At 44.1% G+C, this 20,703-nt stretch overlaps 1 protein-coding gene across 2 annotated transcripts in view; it reads left to right on the top strand.

Moving 5' to 3' along the window:
• The window catches only part of LOC144768003 (early activation antigen CD69-like), an 81,018-nt gene extending 61,082 nt beyond the window's left edge, over window positions 1–19,936 (top strand). The window contains exon 5 of one of the 2 annotated variants that reach the window (XM_078651395.1): window positions 19,804–19,936. In XM_078651395.1, the coding sequence (XP_078507521.1) occupies window position 19,804 (1 nt within the window). In that variant the 3' untranslated portion in view covers window positions 19,805–19,936. Of the gene's footprint in view, window positions 1–296; window positions 529–19,803 lie in introns of those variants that run through there. The other variant, XM_078651393.1, reaches the window with a different exon arrangement.
• Window positions 19,937–20,703: the final 767 nt, after the last annotated feature.

Here is a 20,703-nt window from a genome sequence, read left to right on the forward strand (position 1 = left end):
GCCCCATCTCCCTACATGTTACATCTCACCTACAATAACATCCACCTCAGACAATTTGATAAAGGATGCCACAGTGGACATTTTCCCAAGGTTGGCAGCTCTGTTTGCAATACCCCACTAATTCTTGCTCGAAATCCTGGTCCACTATTGGAGCAATAATGCACTCCCAGAGTATGAGAGACAGAGATTGAAATCAGTAGAAAGGCATTCCTTTGGCTCTTTCAATTTGTTAGCACATCTAATACTTAACTTGTGGACAAAGGTAAATAATAGACTAATGTTTTATTTTTTTGCAGGTTTCGAGTTAGAGGGGACTCTGCTTGTGCATACCTCAATGGTAATGGCGTCAGCACCTCCAGATGTCACACTGTACAGCAATGCCTATGCAACAAGAGAAAGGACTATGCAAATACCTGAAGGAGAAAGACGATCAGGGAAATGACAATCTCAAAACTGACTTTTGCACTTTATCGCAGTTTAAGTTTTACTTGAACGATCATATTTTTTAAATAGACATTTGAAAATGTATTATTGTATCTTCTCTTTGCGACAAGTTGGGCATGCAAAAGTGACAAGCAATACGTTTAGATCCGATTCTATAAATTCCTTGAGAATATAAGTGGTCATGTTTGAGGTTGCAGACAGCATCTATAACCCTGAAGGTTTAGGAGTTTAGATACAGTAATGTGAGCTAACCAATCCAATATTTACTGGTGATATAAGAAGACTGAGGGCCTGATTATGAGTTTGGCGTTCCTCCTGTCGGCCCGCCACCGCCGTGCCGACAGAAGGACCGCCAAGCCTGTCCTGCGTCTGCCCGCCCACCCGCTCGCCGGATTTCAATTTAAATCCATGGTGGGCGTGCTGTGCTTTGATGGTCTCAAGGCGGCAGCTGTTTAAGGCTTATAGCAGAGTCTTAAACAGAAGGGGATGTGGTCTAATGGCTAGAGCGGTCGACCTAGAAGCTTGGCAACTGGGTTCGAGTCTCGGCAGGGCCCTTAACATCCTGTGATTCTGGGCAAATCACGTAATCTTCCCATACCTAACAAAAGGAATGTTTTAATCTGTAATGCAACTAGTGCTCATGTAAAGTCATCTGACGCCTTCGTGTCGAGTTTACACTATACAAAAGTAACAAAAAACTTAAAAATAACAGCAGACCGCTGCTGTGACATCGCCTGCAGCACTATCATGCACAGTGTGGCATACACCATGTTGTACATGCTATACCGTGCAGGAACGGGGGTGCATTGCCAGGAGGCCCAACATGTGCCCCCCTGCATGCAAACGCAGGCCCAGAAGCTGCAGGGGACCCTGTTGTATGAGCTGCCTAAAATAATTTCTGAAATCTATACTTCTAGAAAGTTTGGGAACCAAACCTAATATCCCATACATTAAAGCAAAGTCAGAAGTCGAAAATATCAAACACGAACCTAAGGGCCATATGTATCAAGCTAATTAGCATTCGCAAAGGCCGAAATCCGGCGAATTTCGGCCTTTGCGAATGCTAATTAGCTAAATGGTATGTATGTAACATTTTTGCTGCAAAATAAGGAATCGCTAAATTTTCTATTCCTTATTTTGCGATTGCACTTAAGGAATCGCAAATTTTGCAATTCCTTAAATGCAATGTATCAAAGAAAAAATATTTTAAAAATGCCCATAAGGATTCGCAAATTACCACCAACTTCTAGTTGGTGGTAAGTTGCGAATTCTTTAAAAAAAGCTATTTTCAAAAAACCCAAAGGTGCCATATGACGCTCATACATGCCCTTAGGGCATGTATGTGCGCCATATGCCCCCACATGTCATATTCAAGGGTGCAGCAGGGTGTTCTTGAGATACCCCTGCACCCTTGAAAATATTCCTAATTTGCGATTAGCAAATTGCTAATCGCAAATTTCCCCTTCATTCCTATGGGCCACCTGGCCCATAGAAATGAATGGGTAATTTGCGATTAGCAATTTGCTAATCGCAAATTAGGAATGTTAAGAAATCGCTATAAAAAAGCGATTTGTTTACATACATACCGTTTTGCGAATTCTAAATAGCGATTCCTTAAAATTCGCTATTTAGAATTCGCAAAACGGAACTATGATACATATGGCCCTAAATCTTCTAACAAACGCTGGGATAAGAATAATGAAAAGAGAAGAACTAAAACAAAGACTGGACCCCTTCAATGAGAGCCCTCTGGGAAACATTATAATTTATGTGACAATGATAAAATGAAACAGCCTAATAAGTAGCAGTTTTCTGATACACAACAATAATATGTATTTGTAGTTGTGTTCTAGTATTATTTGTAGATAGTTTTCTGTTGTATAATTGGTATGTGTTCGTGTAAATTAGTATGTAGTGTAGTATATGTTCTTGAGTGTTGTAAGCATGAGGGTTGCATAAATATGTCCAGCACAAATGTTGTGTTTTTTAATTTTTTTAATTAAACATAAATATTTACTGCAATCAAGTAAATATCAGCAAATAGTTTCTGCATTATTTTAAAGACAGTTTTTATTATTAGCGGTACATTATATAGAACAGAGCACCATAGGTTGTAAAAGCGAAAAATAAGTACAGCCACAAAACATATTCCCCTATTAGTGTGTGCCTATTAACCTTCGTGGGGATTCCCCACGAAGGTTAATAGGCACACACTAATAAACAAATATAAAAGTCCAATTTTTAAGAGAAAGGCACATTGAACAAATTTTCACGTCGCCAATATTTCTGTTCTGAAGATTTATACTAACCAAACATTTAAACTCCCTTCGTAAAAGTTAGTAGTACTACAGCTGAACTCCGACTAGAGTCAATATAACAAAAACAAGAACACATGTAGATTGACGGAACGGGGAGAAAATAGCCACTCTGCCCTGCATGAAGGGAAACAAAAAAGTTTTGAAGCTAGTGATGTGGCTTAGCTTACAGAGCTGCTGACTTTGTTCCTCGAGTCTCAGCATCAGTGGTTTGCCAGACTTGTGACTCAGTACCCCCCAAAGAGTTATTTTCATTGGTTGTTGCGCGCGTCCAGTGAGCACAGATTTCTTGGATGGGTATTTTTTTTTATTGGAGGACTTCCCGGTTTCAGGCACCAATGTTTATCAGCTAAATATACATGCATTTAATTGTTTCAACTGTCATACCCTGCTACCTTCTAGCCCTCCCTCATTCCAGGGCTGTCAGACTGCCCTACGTTTGAGGGTGACTTTCAGCCACTCCTGCCTTTCAGCTAACAGTGAGTAAGTACCACGCTGGAACGGGTAGTTTCAATGTTCACCCTATTTGTATAAGTCTACTCTTCCCAGCATGGTTACAGGTGGTGACATATAAATTAGAACCCGCCAAAAGACTCTCTCATGGCATGGGACCACTAAACACCGATGCATCCATCTTACGGATAAATAATATTTTTGTGTGCTTTTACTGGTTCAAATGAAATGTTTCAAGACACCCCTTCCAACATTGTAACTTGGCACTGAAATGATGTAGTAATATTATAGCCTTATATCCCGCCGTAGAGGGCTATACCGGCTATCAAAGGCCCTCTCCAGCCTTAAAGGCCCCGAGCCGAAGGCGAGGGCCTTTAACAAGGGAGAGGGACTTTAATAGCGGTATAGCCCATCTACGAAGAGCTTTAAGGCTATTAGAACATTCTGTCACTAGAGGACAGAATGTTCTAATAAAAAAAACAAAGCCTTTTGGGAGCGCGAGGGGATTGGAATCCCCCCAGGTTCCCTGAAGCCTTTGTTCACAGCCAGAGCTGTGAACAAAGAAACATTGGAATGTTAGTGCTCCGGGCTTACACCAGCCATTATAAGCCCGGAGCACTCCATTGTTTTCAATGGAGCTCCCAACATTCCAATGTTCTAATCAGTGTTAAGCTGACAGCCGGGCACAATGTTGCTGCTAGATGGTCGCTGTTTCAAGACGGCCCATCTGGCAGTGCCAGGGTACCCTCCAGGCCTGTGCCACGCCTGTTGATGCCGGATGTGCTTTGGTTGTTTAATACAGACCTGCACAATCTAAACACGTGACATGCAAGGAAGCATGATGTACGCTGTTCGAAGGGTTTAAAGCTGCATTCATTCAGGGGCGGCTCTAGGCTCATGGCAGCATTGGGCAGGGAGCGTAGGTTGGGGGCCGCGGAAGAGGGGGTCCGGGCGGGGCGGAGCCCCCCAGAGCTCAGGAAGGTGTTTTATTAAAACGTCCAGAAAAGGCGTTAGATGACCAGTACCTGCGGCTGCTCCTACCCTTCCAAATTTGTCTCAGAACAATAAAATTTAGGAGGAGGAGCCAGATTGCTCCTTCCTGTGATGCTATGAAAGCCTGCTGAGCCGCCTTTCTCTTTCGTTTCGAATAACCACATTCGTATACTTGAATTCTCTTCATTTTGCTTGCAATGTTATATACGCCTGTACCAGCGGGCCAGCAGTGGGTAGGGAAAAAAAGAAGCCAATCAGGAACCAGGAAGAACGCAGGTGCGGAGGCCATTGAAGAGGGGGGTCAGGGTGTTTGGAAGTGGAACAGAGCCGGAGGCCACAAAATCCCTGCCAGGGGCCGCCACGCAAATATGTATCCATTCTCAGAGGATTAATATATTAAGGATATATATTGACGTGGCGGCCCCTGGGGTTTGGCGGCCCTGTGCAGGTGCACAGCTTGCACATGCCTAAGGCCGCCCCTGATTCATTCCATGCATTGTTTCTCAACGAAGATTCCAACGTCTGAGCGAACACATTACACAGGACATTTCAAAGGCACAGCACAGACATGCCAGTGGTACTTCCGACGCAGACATTCCAAATATAAACATACACCCAGCTGCGCTGCTCACATATGTTTATTTATTTATTTATTTATTTATTTATTCAAAGTTTTATATAGCGCGAACAGGATCCTTACAGATATCAGAGCGCTTTACAAAGACAGGGTAGGGGCAGTAGGAGTCAACAGAGATAATGGGAACAGCATAATAGTCAATAGCATGGTAATAACAAGGTTAATAAAAACATACATAAAACCAATCCATATACAGTCAGGTAAGGAAGTAATATAGGACAGCACAGGTCATTGATCCCACTACAGAGGTGTACAGGTGAATCAGTAAACCAACGTGTATCACATCTTGGTCGGTAGTAAGAGAGTAGCGTAGTGGTGCCCCCAACAAGTAGAGTATAGTGCCAGGGGATATTGCGCAGTGATACAAGCAATGAAGAGTCTCTGAACCAGCATCTATAACGATCAGGAGATCTTGGCCAGAAGGATGGTTTTCACCTCTTTCTTGAAGAGTGAGGTGGAGGGGATCAGCCTGATTTCAGGAGGGAGCGCATTCCAGATCCTGGGTGCCATTCCTGAGAAGGAGCGCTTGTAGGTTTTCACTTTCCGGAATCTACGAGGTTTCAGGAGTAGATTTTTTGTACTCCTATTGGATCTCGAACCTCCTGATATAGACAGCTTTTGAGCGAGGTAGTTGGGTGCCTTGTGGTGCACGGCCGCGTGTGTCATAACTGCAATTTTTAGATGAATTCTGGCCTCAAAAGGCAGCCATTTTAGAGTCTTTAAGTCTGGGGATATGTGCGAATGCTTTCTAGAGCCAGTAATGAGTCTCGCGGCAGCGTTCAGGGAGGCTCTTAAGGGTGCTGTTGTGACTAGTGGGAGACCGCTGAGGGCCGCAATTCCGTAGTCTATTCTAGGGATGACTAAAGCTTGTACAGCAGTTTGGAAGTCTTTGGCCGGGAGAAAGGGTTTAATTTTCCTCAGCGTGTTAATTTGAAAATTAGCTGCTTTTGTGGCTTTGCTGACGTGTTGCTGCATGTTGAGCTTGGCGTCGAGTGTGATGCCTAGGGATTTCGCCGAGTCCACAATGGTAGGTTGGACATTGAGTGCTGTTAGGTTGTTGAGCCAGGTTTGGGTGGTGGAGATTTTCGCCGGGGGTGTGATGAGTAGGAACTCAGTTTTCAGAGCATTTAGTTTGAGGTGATTATCGGCCAGCCAAGATTGGGTGTTAATAAGCGTGGAATTCAGATGTTTGATATCTTCCGGGGATTGTAACTTTAGATAGAGTTGTGTGTCATCGGCGTACATATGGAATTGAACATTGGATGCTTGAAGCAAGGTGGCGAGCGGTTCCATAACGAGGTTGAACAGTGTAGGGGAGAGGGTGGATCCTTGTGGGACACCTAGATCTGCAGGCACAGGTGTAGATAGCACATTGTCGATCTTGAACCTCTGAGACCGATTGTGAAGGAAAGACGAAAACCACTTGAGAACAGTTCCCGATAGCCCCATTCTAGTACTTAGCAGCTCCAGCAAGTTCTCATGTTTGACCGTGTCAAATGCTGACGAGAGGTCAAGAAGGATGAGGAGGCAGGACTCATTGCGATCCAGAATTTGGAGGGCGTCATCAATTATGTGTGTCATAGCTGTTTCCGTGCTATGTTTCGCTCTGAAGCCTGATTGATGAGGGTTGAGGAGGTCAAATTGATCAATGTGTTTTGTTAGTTGGAGTTGGACACATTTCTCCAGCAGTTTGGCCAGGGTGGGGATATTGGTGATGGGCCGATAGTTGTTTAGGTCAGACGGATCAGCTGTAGGTTTCTTGAGTATGGGCGTGACTTGCCCCACCTTAAGGGAGTCTGGAATGTGGCCTTGTTGCAGAGAGCTGTTGATGATCTTGGTCCAGAGAGGGAGGAGCAAGGGGATAAAGTCTTTTACAGCATTAGCAGGTAGAGGGTCTGTGAGGTGATTAGAGGGCTTCAAGGTGCAGAGCAGTTTGTATATTGCTTCTTCTGAATAGGTATCGAAGTACTGCCAGGATGCCTTGTTTTTAGGTTGAGTGTCTGCCATTCTGGTGTGGCTGGGGTATCGGCTTACATCTATGATGAGGTCATTTTTTATGTTGTCAGTCTTTAGTTTGAAGAAAGCAGAGAAGGCTTCACAGTGTGGGGTGTCGTTTGTTGAGCTGTTTGATTGTGTGGGTTGTGCCTTTGTTTGGGTCTTGATTAGCTCGAACAGCTTTCTTGGCCTGTTCTTCGCTTGGTCCAACTGGCGGCTGAAGAAGTCCGACTTTGTGCGCTTTATTTTCCTAAAGTAGGCATTTCTCTTGTTCTTAAGCTTTTTGAGATGCAGCGCTGAAGGGTCCGATCTCCAGGTGCGCTCTGCCATTCGCATATTACGCCTTTCATCATTGAGTCTGTCATCGTACCAGGGGTTAGAGATTTTGGTGGAGACTCTCTTCAGTTGCAGAGGGGCGACTTCATTGACTATTGTGTTCATAGAGTCAAGGTAGTGGTCAGTCAGTGATTGAACATCTGAGGCCCCTGAAGGGGGAAGGAGGAGGTTGCCGATGTGGGGAGGTAGGGTAGAGGGATTCAGATTCTTCAAATCCCTTTTCCATGCTTTGGTTTTGATTGGTTGAGTAGGGTTAGGTTTAACTTTTTCGTTGATAAAGAAGGTGATAATGTGGTGATCTGACCAATCGCAGGGTAGAATCGCCTCCAGTTGAATAGCGTTCTCTTTGGCAATGATGAGATCGAGTATCGCGCCTTTGTCGTGTGTTGGTTTATCGCATAATTGGGTGAGGTCAAGCGCATTGAGGAAAGTTTTGAGACTATTCACCACGGTGTCTTTCTGATCGTTCCAATGGAGATTGAAGTCACCCAGGTAGACTTGAGTGGTCTGCCGACCGGCATTGGAAGTGATCAGGTCCATGAATTGTTGAGTGAATATGAGATTGTCACCAGGCGGGTGATAGATGAGATGTAAAGCACAGACTTGTTTGCCCTCACTGGTGATGTCGAGGCAGAGGAGTTCATAGGAGGAAAGGGAGGGGGAGGTGACTTGAGTAACGGAGAGGTTGCTCCTAAAAATGCATGCAATTCCCCCGCCCGTCTTGCCAGGAGACCTGTCCAGCCTGATGATGTGATAATTGGGGGGGACTAGTATGTCCATAATCGGGGTAGAGGCTTCAGTGAGCCACGTTTCCGTTAGAATGGCTAGGTCCAGATCCCTATCTGAGACGAGATCCGCGATGTCGGAGGAATGTCTCTGGGCCGATCTGCAGTTTAGTAGGATGCATTTGAGTTTGGGAGAGAGAAGGGTGGTCGAGTTTTCTAGTGTGAGGGGAACTTTTCTGAGGTTGTTAGGGACGGAGCCTCTGTTGTTGAGTGTTGGGGGCCTTAGAGGGTTTGTAAGAATTGTGGGTATGGGGATGTGTGAGTTGGAAAAGTCTTTTACCGGACCTGGGCCATAAGAGCGTAGGAGAGAGCATAAGTCGCGGTCCGACAAGGAGTTGAGAACACGACGGGGGCGGTGGGAATTATTGCGCACGGGGATAGTAGGCCATTGCTGGTGTCGTCGGGGGCGGGGGATAGTAGGCCATTGCTGGTGTCGTCGGGGGCGAGGGTATGCAGGGAGTGTGCGTCGTTTGTAGGGTAGTGGGATGGTGGGAGGTAGACTGGGCTGTGAGGAGAGAAGGTCTTTGATTGCGTGGATGTCTTTTTTGATTTGTAAGATTTCCTCTTTGACTTGTTGGAGGGTGGATAAAGTCAGGTCAGGAGGGTCATTGGGGAAGGTGTTGGTGGAGAGAGCCGTTGGTGAGTGGTTGAGTAGTGAGCTGGTGAGTAGGCAGGGTATCGGGGGGGGGGGGGTATACTAGTGTTGTTGAGGGGTTCCACGGAGCTAATGGGTGGGATGGTATTCCAGGAGTGGGCGTGTTTGTGGGCGAGGGGTGTGGGTGATGTAGGTGCGACAGGCGGTGGGTGAGAAGCATAGGTAGTGACTTCAGTGGGAGACGGTGCCGGTGAGTAGAATAGTGAGTGAAGGCTGAGGACAGTGGGGGAGACAGGAGGGTAGTGAGGGCTGAGAATAGGAGGTGGGAGAGAGGGGGATGCTAGGGTAAGGGAGGAGGTATGTTCTGTATCTTTTGTTGGGAGGGAGATAGAGTTGTGAGTGGGAGTGGTGAGGGAGCAGGGAAGGGAGAGGTGTCTGCCGTGGGGGAGATGGGGAGGATGGGTGGATAAACTCCGAGTGATGGTGTGTGCAGATGTAGGCGTGTTGTGGGCGGGAGTTGTTGTGTCAAGTGTGAGAGACTCGTGGGTGGGAGTGTGAAGGGAGATGGGGAGGGAGAGGTGTCTGTCGTGGAGGGGATGGGAGGGGGGGGTGGATAAACTTTGGGCGGTGGCTTGTTCAGATGATGGTGTGTTGTGGGTGGGGGATGTTCTGTCCGGGGGGGGAGGGATGGAGGGGATATGGGTGGGGGTAAGAAGGGTAGAGGGGTTGCTAGTATGTGCGGTGGAGTTATTTGTGACTGTTCTTGGGGAGTGGGGGGCGTTAACAACAGGTGGGCCATTTACTGGGGTGCTAGGGGTAGAAGTGTAGTAGGTGGTGGCTGCGACGTCAGGGGTGATAGTGCCCGCGGAGTTCTGAGTGGGGGTCCGCAGCTTGGAGAGGTGCTCTTTGAACTTGGGGAACAGGTTGTCTAGTAATTCCAGGTTCTTGTCCGTGGATTGGATTAGGACAATCCCGTTATTGTAGATGGTAATGGTAGACCTGCCCGGGAAGAGGTGGGAAGGTGTGATGGTGAGACTTAGGCCATGAGTTGTTTTCCTGGTGGTGGAGACTGTGAGTAGGGATAGGAAAGTTTTCCTCCATTGGGCTCTGCGTGCGGTGTGGAAGATGATATCAGTATTCAGGGCTCCATTGCCCAGTGAGAAGTAAGTGTCAGCAAAGGGTGTTTCTGGGTGTGACCTCAGGAAGTTGTGTTTAAAACGTTTAGTGGCATTTTTGGAGAGAGGAGTGGAGGGGTAGTTAATTCTAAAAGTGTTCTTGCCGTTGAGCTCCATTTTATAGAGGCTGTGGTGATAGGGGTAGGAAATAGGCCGATAGTACAAACTGTCAGCCGCTAGTTACAGGGCCAAGGAAGACACTAGTGAGTGTCACTAGTGATAGCCTATAATATAAATAATATACTGGAATAAAATAGAATACCTATGCAGGCAGTAAAATACCTGAATCAAAAGTGACAGTAGTGTGTAGTCAAACATATGTGAGGTACATGTGCCAGTAACAAAAAAACAATTACAAACAGCAGTCAAATGCAGAAAAAAAAGTATTCACATTCAGTGCATTACAGATGTTCAAAATAAAGCTAGGGGTGTAAGTGTAAGAACCAAATAAATGAGGTAGCGAGCAGTGAATGATAGGGATAAAGGTGAGATAGGTGCAGGTGCAGCATGAGGTAGCGTTTGGTGCCGCACCGGTGAGGGAAAAGTGAGATGGGTGCAGTTTACTCAGAGTGTATAGAGTACTAGTAGAGGTATAAAGCTGCAATATAGAGCAGTCACTTAATCGCACGAAGATGCATATACACTACAAATACAAATACTAGTATAATACTAACAGAGTCAGGGTGCAGACAGAGGCTGCTTGAGTCATAAATGACACTAGTGAGCATCCAAAAGAAATATGAGGTAGCGATCGGTGCAATACCTGTGAGGAGAAAGTGACATAGGTGCGGGGTACAAAAAATTCTACAAAGTACAGGTAGGAATACAGTATTGCAATAAGGGGCAGATACTTAATCACACATATCACACATATATGAGGTAGTAATCTGTTGTATAACATACCATTAAATATATGATACTTCAATAAAAGGTAGACACTAAGTCACAAGATGATTAGACGTGGCGCTCTGTACAGTCTTGGATGGGTATGAATGGCCTGTTCTTAGGTTATGTACAACTGGTGGGAAAGACTAGTCCATGATGGCCGCCAGAGCGAGGGAGAGACTGGACCAAGATGGCCACCAAATAGGGGAGATCGAGATGGTAGTCCTCTTTTGTTGTTGTTCCTTTTAGAGCAGGGGAGGGTGGTTTCATTTCCTGTATGAGCCAGCCCAATTCCTAGCTTACTGGGAGGGAGTCTTATCTCTCTTTTGCAGATTCCTGACCGCTTAGGTAATAGTGGTGAATGTTGGTGAATGTCAATGGCTCCCAACAGTGAACCATTAAGACGCGTCCAGTGCTTAATTTGTAACACAAGTGCCGGCGCTCAAAGCACTGCTCAGAAGCCAGCAGCCAGTGCTTTTAAATGTCAGCGTGTCGAATACCCAGGCTGCGTGATTCCACCTCATGCCTATTTAATCCACTGCCAGACACTATCTGCCCATGTATCTCAGTCTGACAAGTTCCTGCTTTCTCCCACGGTGACGGTTTTTCCTTCTTCTCTTATTTTGTGTTTGTCTGTTTTCCCCAAAAATAACTGCTGGTCCCCAAAAAAGAGCAGGTGGCTCCCACCGGCTCAAATTAATTACTGCCTGTCATACGAAACTATCCAGCATACGATGAGACTGAGCAGCTTAAGTACACCTTAACAGCTCTCACGTATCCTCTAAATGGCTGGTACAATGGCAGCAGCTCTGTGAAATCAGTCCCAAGCTGAGACTCTATGAGCACCAAAAGGCAGTCACTCAGGGGCATATTAACAAGGCGAAGTATCGCCGCTTTTTCGGCGAATTGTGCAGAGAAAGCGGCAATACTTCTAGAGCCCTATCCACAAGGGCATGTTAACGTCTGCCACAAGCCCACTTTGCATGTCAGCGAGAAACATCGCTAATGACATGCAAAGTGGGCGTTCCCACGTCCAACCACATGTAAAATGTGGTTGGAGGTGGGAATACCCTATTACCAAGGCAGGCATTGGGAGACAAAAACCTGCGATAAACTCGTTTATCGCAGGTCTCCCAACGCCTGCTCTGACCAGGTGTTAAGGCATTGATAACATGGGGGTGTGGATCATAACGCTGAATCCACCCCCCCATATTATCAAGGCACACATTAGCGCGTGAAAACAACGTTTGTTTTCATGCGCTAATGTTCCATATTGCCGACTATCGCCGGATTTAATTTCGCCTACGTGATGCGCATTGATAATTACGCGCTATCACGGCGAAAAAATCCGGCGATAGCCGGCCATATGAGGATGTGCGATGTGCGTTTTTTAACGCACTTCTAGATAATATGCCCCTAAATCCTCTATTCCTCATCTTTATTGCGCAGATTATTTCACTAGTATGGATTTACAGTGCTTGCTGCTGTCTGCTGACTTTCCATAGAGTTCATAGGTTGCCCATCCCATGCACCTGCTTGTCAAAAATATCGCAGGCCAGACTGAATACCATGGTGCCGATTTACAAGCCCCTTGTGCCACTTTTGCATCATTTTTAACATGGGAAAAGTGGCGCAAAAGTGTGTTTATACAGCCTGTCCATGGCCTTGGAGGCTGTTGGGAGCGCTCACAGAGCAGCTGTTGTTGTGTGAAATGTATTGTTAGAGCGTGCAGACGCAAAGCTTCGTGGCGCTAATGAAACAGAATGTCCGGAGGCAAATAAATGAAATGATCAAAATATCGGGGGCCGAGAACGAAGGCAGGACTTATTCAACAACAAGGATGATAGATAGCTAGTGGAGGGATGGAAAAAAGGTTCGACCCGTCTAAAAGAATAGATAAATGAGGAAGTAAAAAGCCAAGCCTTAAGCTTGGACACTTTTCAGTTCTCAGTTCCAGAGGGAGAGTATTGCGGACAGCAGGAGGGGCAGCAGAGAACTTCTGTTGGAGATGATTACTCTATTTGTTTTATAAAAATCTCCCCCCCCGCAGTATACCACGCTATCTTGCATTTACATCACACATTATCTGTACATTGAAGCATGAAAGATATATAAATTTTTTTACACTCAGGACCGCTTGAAGACTTTCTTCTCTGAAAACAGTTGTGTCTCCACAGATTATAATTATATAAACGAGTGGTGCACGCGAGCACCCCACCTCTCTTTCCTTCTTTCATTTAGTTGCTTCTATGTGAAATGGATCCAAAAAGAGAACAATCCAGCGAGTGGTGCGCGCGCGCCACATCAAGACATGTGCTTTCAATTATCGCGCCCGTGTCTAGGCATGATAATTGAAACCACATGACGGCCGGTGCTCGTAACTGACACCAATAGGCCAGGGGCGGAGCAATGCTCCCGCCTTTGTCCAATTGCGTGCTGTTTTTGTATAAAAAGACGCATGCAAAGGCCAATAGCGGGCTACAAAAGGACAAGCACAAGCGTTTGTGATTCCTAGGTACATTTTCAAACTCCAAGGCAGGCGCAAACCTAAAAAGGAAGATAAACTTCCACAACAAAAAGCGCAATTTAAAAAGAAGAAAGTGGCAGAATTTTCCACGAAAAATGTGACTAATGCTCAAAACTCTTCTTCAGAACAAGATGTAGGTGAAAACTCTTCTCAACAGCACAGCAGAGGTCACAATAGTTAATCAGACTCTTCAAGATTGTCTGGTGGTGAGACTGAGTGATAAATATGTACAGTTTGAAACTCCAGATCAGCGGGTTAGCCGCAAGATAGATTTCATGATTTGGACATTCAAATTGAGGGTGAAATGTGATGGAGCGGAGATATTATTATTAATTTTATCAATTCTCACCTGTAAAAGATCATTGCGAAAAATGTTTCTTGATGAACACATGTTAACTTGCTAAATCGAAAAATGTGAAAATACATGTTGCATACTTCTTTTGTAATTTTTCCTGTTTTTTTATTATTTGTCCGCATTCTTGTTATCATTATTATTTTTCACTGTGTTTATCATTTATTTGTTCTTTCCTTGAAAATTCAATAAAAACGATTTGAGTTAAAAAGCATGTAGAGTGTTCTAAAATGATGATAAGAAAATGTAAACAAAAAAGAGATACAATGAGAACTACACATGAACGGATTTACATGTTATGAGAAAATAAAATGTTGCTAACATAGAGAGTTTTGTGATAACATTCAAATGTGCATTGTACCTGAAATAGATGCACGTATAATGAAGTTCTTGAAATGCAATACTTGTTTAAATTAGAAAGATTTGACGTAGTACAAATCTGAGCTTCTGTAACATCTATACAATAACCCATGTATTGAGAGTGACACATTTATGCTTTGGTTTGAAAATGATAACGTACAAATAATGCTTAAGAATTGTTTTTAGTAGTGCCGAATATTGATATGTAGTACCTAAAAGAAATTATGGAGAGAATCGAAATGCATTTATGAAATATGTGATTTATAATGAAATCAAACAGTAGTGATTCAGCTCAATTTCATGTAGGCCTCAAATGCTTCTCTTACTCTGCATTAATGTACACCATGTGAGACAATCATCTAATCCCATGAGAACTTTCTGTGAAGTTTCATTTCTGCTAACAATGAACTCAGGGGCATATTACCAACCAATAGAGATAATTTTTGTCTCTAACTTATTTAGAGACAAAAATTATCGCCGCAAATCGGCGATTTTTATCGCAGATAAACCTTGCTATTAGCAAGGTTTATCGCAATTGCGATAAAAAACGGCCGCAATGCATGAATATCGCTGAAAAGTCAGCGATATTCATGCATTATCGAGCAAATGCTCTTAGCCATGTTATCCACCTCCCATTGGAAAACATGGCTAAAAACTGCTCAGGGCAGGTGTTAGCTTTTGGAGATATTCGCGCTTAGCGCGAATATCTCCAAAAGTTGGTAATAGGAGATAGCGATGTTAGCGACTGTTTCCAGTCGCTAACATCTTGGCACGCCCACTTTGCATGTCATTAGTGATAAATATCACTGACATGCAAAGCGGGGCCCAAGATGGTCGCTATCTCCTATTAGCTGTCGCTAACTGGTGTTAGCGACAGCTTGGTAATAGGGAGATAATTTTATCTCCGCTTTCTTGGCTTTTAAAGCCAAAAAAGCGGAGATAAACCCTCTTGATAATATGCCCCTCAATTCTTCCTAAGAAGCATATTCAATAGAAATGTAACAGTATTGTTACAAACCCGGGGAAAAGCGCCTGGGAATGGACGCAAAATTCCACCCACTTCTGTGGAAATTACCAAATGGGAACTTAATTCAAGTTAATGAATCTTAATGAAATTTCTGAGATTTCAGATTTGTGTGATTCACTGATCACCCCACAACAGCCCACTATGAGTGACCAATGAGAACCCCAAGGACTGATGGAATTGATAATTTAAGGGGTGAAAACCTGGGACCTTTGGAGGCATAATTGCCCTATCAGAAGAGGTGTTGGGGGCTGGCTGCCATTTCCTTTTTCTGCCTGCCTTGCTGTAGGACAGACCTTTGATCCTTATTGTCTTTTCTATGCCCAATTACTATCCACACTGGGTGGAATAGACTTTGACGAACTGAGCTATATCGAACTGCGACCTCTAATCTTGTACTTTGCTGGCTGGTAAATTTGCAGGAAATTTACGTTTCGGCTGAGAGGTTATCTGACTCCGACTGTGGCACATGGTGCGGCAGATCAGACTTGCCCAGATCTAACTGAGGATGAACTTGAATCATTCAGCTTTGCCTAGTTTGTATGATTAATAACTGAACCTCAAAATGCATCCTGTTTCTCTCCACTGAGAATTTTCCAGCTGTCTAATAATGCTCTGTTTTGTTTTGTGAGGCTACTGATAATAATAGTTTGTCATTAAATCTGATTTGAAATGTATTTTCTTTATTTACTTGTCTATGCAATTTGAGGCATTCAATAAATGTTTTCCATGATATCTTTATCAATTCTGTCTCCTTCTTTTGGTCATACTTCTTGTCTCAAGGCATTTGATCTGTTGCTGAGAAAGGTTTTGGATTACGTTTGAGGTAACAATTATTTTATTCCAGGTCCTCATAAAATATTTGTTCACGTTTCCTAGTATTCTAGTCCCTGTCAGCTCAACAAAAGATTCATCGGAGGACAAGGGTTCGTAGAAATCTAAGAAATTATTGAGAATATTGTGAGTCTGAGGGTTGACGATGAAATGGGCCTAGTAAGATAAGATTGTTATAAAAGTGAAGACAAATTTGGTAAACTGTGCACTTCATCACATGCCACGCACTATTAAAGCAATATTCTGACAGAATATGACATTCTCTTGGTTAAGATTGATTGGCCGCCGGAGTTTGTTAGAAATGTTCCACAAGGGGAGGGTGTTATAGCTTCCTTTTCTGTTCTTGTTCCATAGGAGTTTAAAGCAGCATATGCTGCAGAGTGGGCTCTTGGAACAGGCCCCAGCTTTGTATCATGTTGGTTAGGATAAAGACTTACCTTATCATGTTAGACCTATAAGGTCCAGTCCACAGGTGCAAGCACAATATCCTAATAAAGATTAAGCTAAATGCCCAGTTTGGGAGATTCTATGACAATTAGAATATAGGGTGTGATTGAGCCTTCTGTCTCCCCTATGATTAATCAATTATTTCTAGTGCTTAAACCTGATGATTCTTATTATATAGTCTTAGACTTTCAAAAATTAAACAGTCACACATGGACTTTTGCTGTACAGAATTCCCACCAAGTATACTAAACAGGGATGGATGGAATGCTTGAAATAATATCAGCCACTGGTTGGTATTTTCTTGGGCTACATCGGAATTTTGCACACCATACCACCTCAATTTGGACCCAGCCATGTGCACATTAATCTTGACCCTGCTCCAATACGAACAGTCCAGCCCGAACTGGCAAGCCAGGGCCTCCCTGAACCGGAACACAAGCAACTCAGAACCGGTTTCACCCTAGTTATGGCCTCATCAGCTGGGTCCAGCTTGTTTCCAGTGACACAGTGAGCATGAGACCCACGTCTGGACATACCCGTCCCACTTAGGGCGACACAATAGGTAAGAAAAAAAGTGATGGTTGGAAAGCTTAAATTAATCTCAGCCATCTGTAATCACTTGGGGCTGCATCCAAATCCATTGTGATTTTGCATATCATGCCACCTCAGTTTAGAACCAGCTAAATGCAAATCAGTTGTGACCCTGCTCAGATAGGAACAGTCCAGCCTGTACTGCACTCCTGGCTCTACTAATTTAACCGACTGTGTAATCCAGGGCAATTAATAATCGCCCTGCACCTCATCCATAGATCTGACAAAAATACAGCACTTTGAAACAAGCTTAATGTAAGAAATAGATACCATGGACATGCTCCCTGGACAGGTCCTGAACACAAGAAGAGGAGGGGAGATGATGTGACGACACAGCCAGAGTTGCAAACTAAGAACTCAGGAACCAGGTTCAAGTATCGGCATAGGGACAACATCCTGTCATTCTGGGCATATCACTTAATCTCCCTATGCCTAAAAAACAAAATATGCAAAAGCAAGGTGATTAAAAGAATGCTCAAATTAATCTCAGTCACTGGCAATCACTCGGGATCGCATCTCAATCTATAGTTCTTTCACCCACCATGCCACCTCAGTTTGGACCCAGGATTATGAAAATCAGTCCCGACCATGCACACTGTGCCACTGGAACCAAACTCTACTCGGCTGAAGAGTCCATAACTAGGGCAAAACCGGTCCTGGTTTGCTTGTGTTCAAGTATAGAGCTGCTGGAATATTCCTAAGTAATGTGTAACTTGGCACTAGGGATTGGAATGTCTTCTTATGAAGAAAGGAGAGTTGGAGTAGATAGACTGTAAAAGTGGAGGACAGCCAACAAGTGTTTCACCCCCTTACATGGCCATCCGGCCTGGGGCTTCTTCAGGACATTTCAAATAATCAAATGAGTTTACAGGTCTTCTTGAGTTTTAGCGTAAAGAGATCCTAAGTCGATCTATATGTCTCTGCAAAAAAAAAACACCAGTACGTCTTCGAGAAAAAAGCATTGCGTTTTTCTCGAAGACATATTGCATTTTGTAAATATAGATTGCACCTATATATTAAATTTGTATTTGGGCATATTGAAGGTGTCATGGCTGATCAAGGTTTAGCTCCCCCGCTAACAATTCTCGCTACTCCAGGCGAGCTATCAATACCATGGGACAGTGGAGAAAATTGTTTAGCTTCTACATGTTGGCAATTGATGCTCACATATGGTCCTTCACCATCTTGCTGTAGAAGGACGATAACTGTACGAAGATCTTCCGGAGAACTCTTTAGGCACAGGAGAGGGTCAACCCAACAATGTATATGAAATGGCTTTACTAATGTTAGATGTGCGTTTTGTAGCAAAGATAAACATTGTATTGGAGTGACACAATTATTTCTTTCATGTACAGACAGCCGATGAAGACAAATTATCTATGTGACAGCTTTAAGGGGGTCCATCTTTAATATACCAGTTTGAAAATTGAAGTGATTCCCTCATACGGGATCAAATAGTAAGGTGCACAAATAATCAAATAGTAAAGCTGCTACTCAATGATCCCACAGTTGATGAGACCATACAAATTGCCAAGGGTTTAGACCACACACAACTATGGATAAAGAAGAAGTGTAAGAACAGTGGGAGCGAGTTACTAAAGGAGCATTCGTCCAAAGTGTCAGAGATATATATGTCAATAGAGGAAGTTAAAAAACAGTCACATGACAAGTCTAATGATAAAGTACAATCCCAATCAACACTTCCACAAACAAATCCTAGAATGATAAAGTCTTACTGTTTTGGTGTCCCTGGCCACATTACATCTAGTACCACATGTATATGGCAAGGAATTTTAGATGTCGAAACTGTGGCAGGAAAGGCCATTTTTAGGTCTCGGCCTGCGTAGGCTGCGCTTGCGCAGTCTCGCTGGTGAGAAATTTTGTTTTTCAGTATGGGGGCTTGAACCCGCCCCTCTTCTCCATTGCTGGCTTCCTAAACGGAGGCCAGCCATTGGAGGAGAGGGGCATCACTCCGTTCAAGCCCGGATTCGGGGGGCGGGGGTTTAGGTTCTTGCTCTTTTCTTTCTCTCCTCTTCCCATTGGCTGGAATTTTACATTCCAGCCAATGGGAAGAGGAGAGAAAGAAACCTTGCCCTGAATCAAAAAATGACGCTGTGTTTCTCCCAGGCATTTATGCCTCGCCTCGGATAAACGTGGTGGTGTTCGACTGCCCTCCTGATGGCTTGTTTTGCTGTCTTCCCCAGACCGCCATTTTCACAAACCAATTGCGCAGTTACCGGGGGTGCGGATTGCGTTAGCGCCACACAGGGTATTTTCAAACATCGGGGCTCATGATGTTACACCTAAGTGAACTAGATACTGGCCTCTGAGTGCCGAGTTGTAGTCTGGGGCAGTAGCCGATATCGTGAGTCTGTGAGGAGAAGGCGAGCAAGGGAATCCCCGCGCTGCTCTTTTGTTGCCGGGCTCAGCGTGCGGCCGCCTCTGCTAGCTCCGAGCCATGCATCTAGAACGCAGGCGCTGGATGCTGGGGGCCACCACGCTGCTTGTCATCGTTCTCATTTTTGCAGACATCTCGGAGATTGAAGAGGAAGTTGGAAAAGTTCCCACCAAAGTAGGGACACAAGCAGACGGCAATGAAGTATAACGTACACCAACATGTCAGAAAAAGTCAGGGGGTAAACTTGTCTTGGAGTCTCATCAATAGGCATAGGTGCATAGAGTAGTACATCTCTGACCCAGGGCTAGTTATACTTCTGGCCTCAATACTTATAGTCCCATATAAAAGGGTGGTTGTAGCTACTATTGATGTGGCTTCAGATTGGGAACTAACTGTGAGTCAAGAAGTACCGGATATAGATCAAAGAATTATAGTCAAAAGAATTTACTAACAAGAAAGAAACAACAGCAGAGAAAATCTCTCTCTAAACAGTGTCTCCCTCATTTCAACATCATAACTTAAAAAGGCTTTTTTTACCCTCTAAAGATATCATTGCAATCTAGAAATTATGTGTAGCTGAATATTAAAATATGTATTTGATTGTCCTCCAAACATATTAAGTGTTATGGGTACATTAAGTTGTTTTTGTAATTTTAGATACCCAGTGTCCACACAAAAAGGAAGCAAACTTTTCTCTGTCGGTCCTGAGGAAGGTGGTACAAGCCCACCGAAACCCGCGGCGACCTGGCGTGGGAATCCACACTTTAATCTGTGTCACCTCAGCTACAGAAAAAAGAGATTGCTCTGGATAAAAAGAGGAGTGTGTGAAGATGAATGTATGAATAGTATGCGAGTGTAGATAGGTGTGTGATAATATGGGTGTCTTTTTGAAATGTATTTAAAACTTGAGAAATAATAATATGATAAGTTGGATTTTAATATTTATATGATTATAAGAAAATAATGAACTAAAAAGAAAATTATACAGAAAATAAGAAAAAAGCTTTTTTGTTATACATACAAAAAATCTATAAATTATTGAAAATAATAAAGAAAATATGTGTACCTGTTATGTTTTGAAGGACTCTCTATAAAGTATTTGAACAATGTCGCAAGTTAAATAATATTTAGGCCGTGGGGGAATTTTCTTCTGCTGTTTTGCTGCTTTCCTCTCTATTCCCTGGCTATAAGTAAACAAGAGGGGGTCCCAAGTCTATGTTGTGGATCAGTCCCTTAAGCCTGAAGCTACAGGGGAGTTCACTGGGGTTGTATGGCAGTGTGGGTGCTGCAGGAGAACTGCCTCACTGGGTAATGTGACTGTCCCTTGTCCGCTTTCGTGGGCATGTATGCAACCGAGCGCCTATGCAGAATGGGGCTAGACTAGAGCTGGGGCGAACGGGATCTGACCGACATGGACAGCTCACCCACAGAAGGGCATTGTTGCGCTTTAAGCAAAAGAAACATGTTTGTCGGATGTTAATGACCCTGGAGAGGCCAAGGGCTAGCCAGCAGGAGTCAGCGGGCTACCTTCAGGGCAGAGCTCTGCTTCCGGCTCTG

Source organism: Lissotriton helveticus, chromosome 7, assembly GCF_964261635.1.
Source record: "Lissotriton helveticus chromosome 7, aLisHel1.1, whole genome shotgun sequence".
NCBI lineage: Eukaryota > Metazoa > Chordata > Amphibia > Caudata > Salamandridae > Lissotriton > Lissotriton helveticus.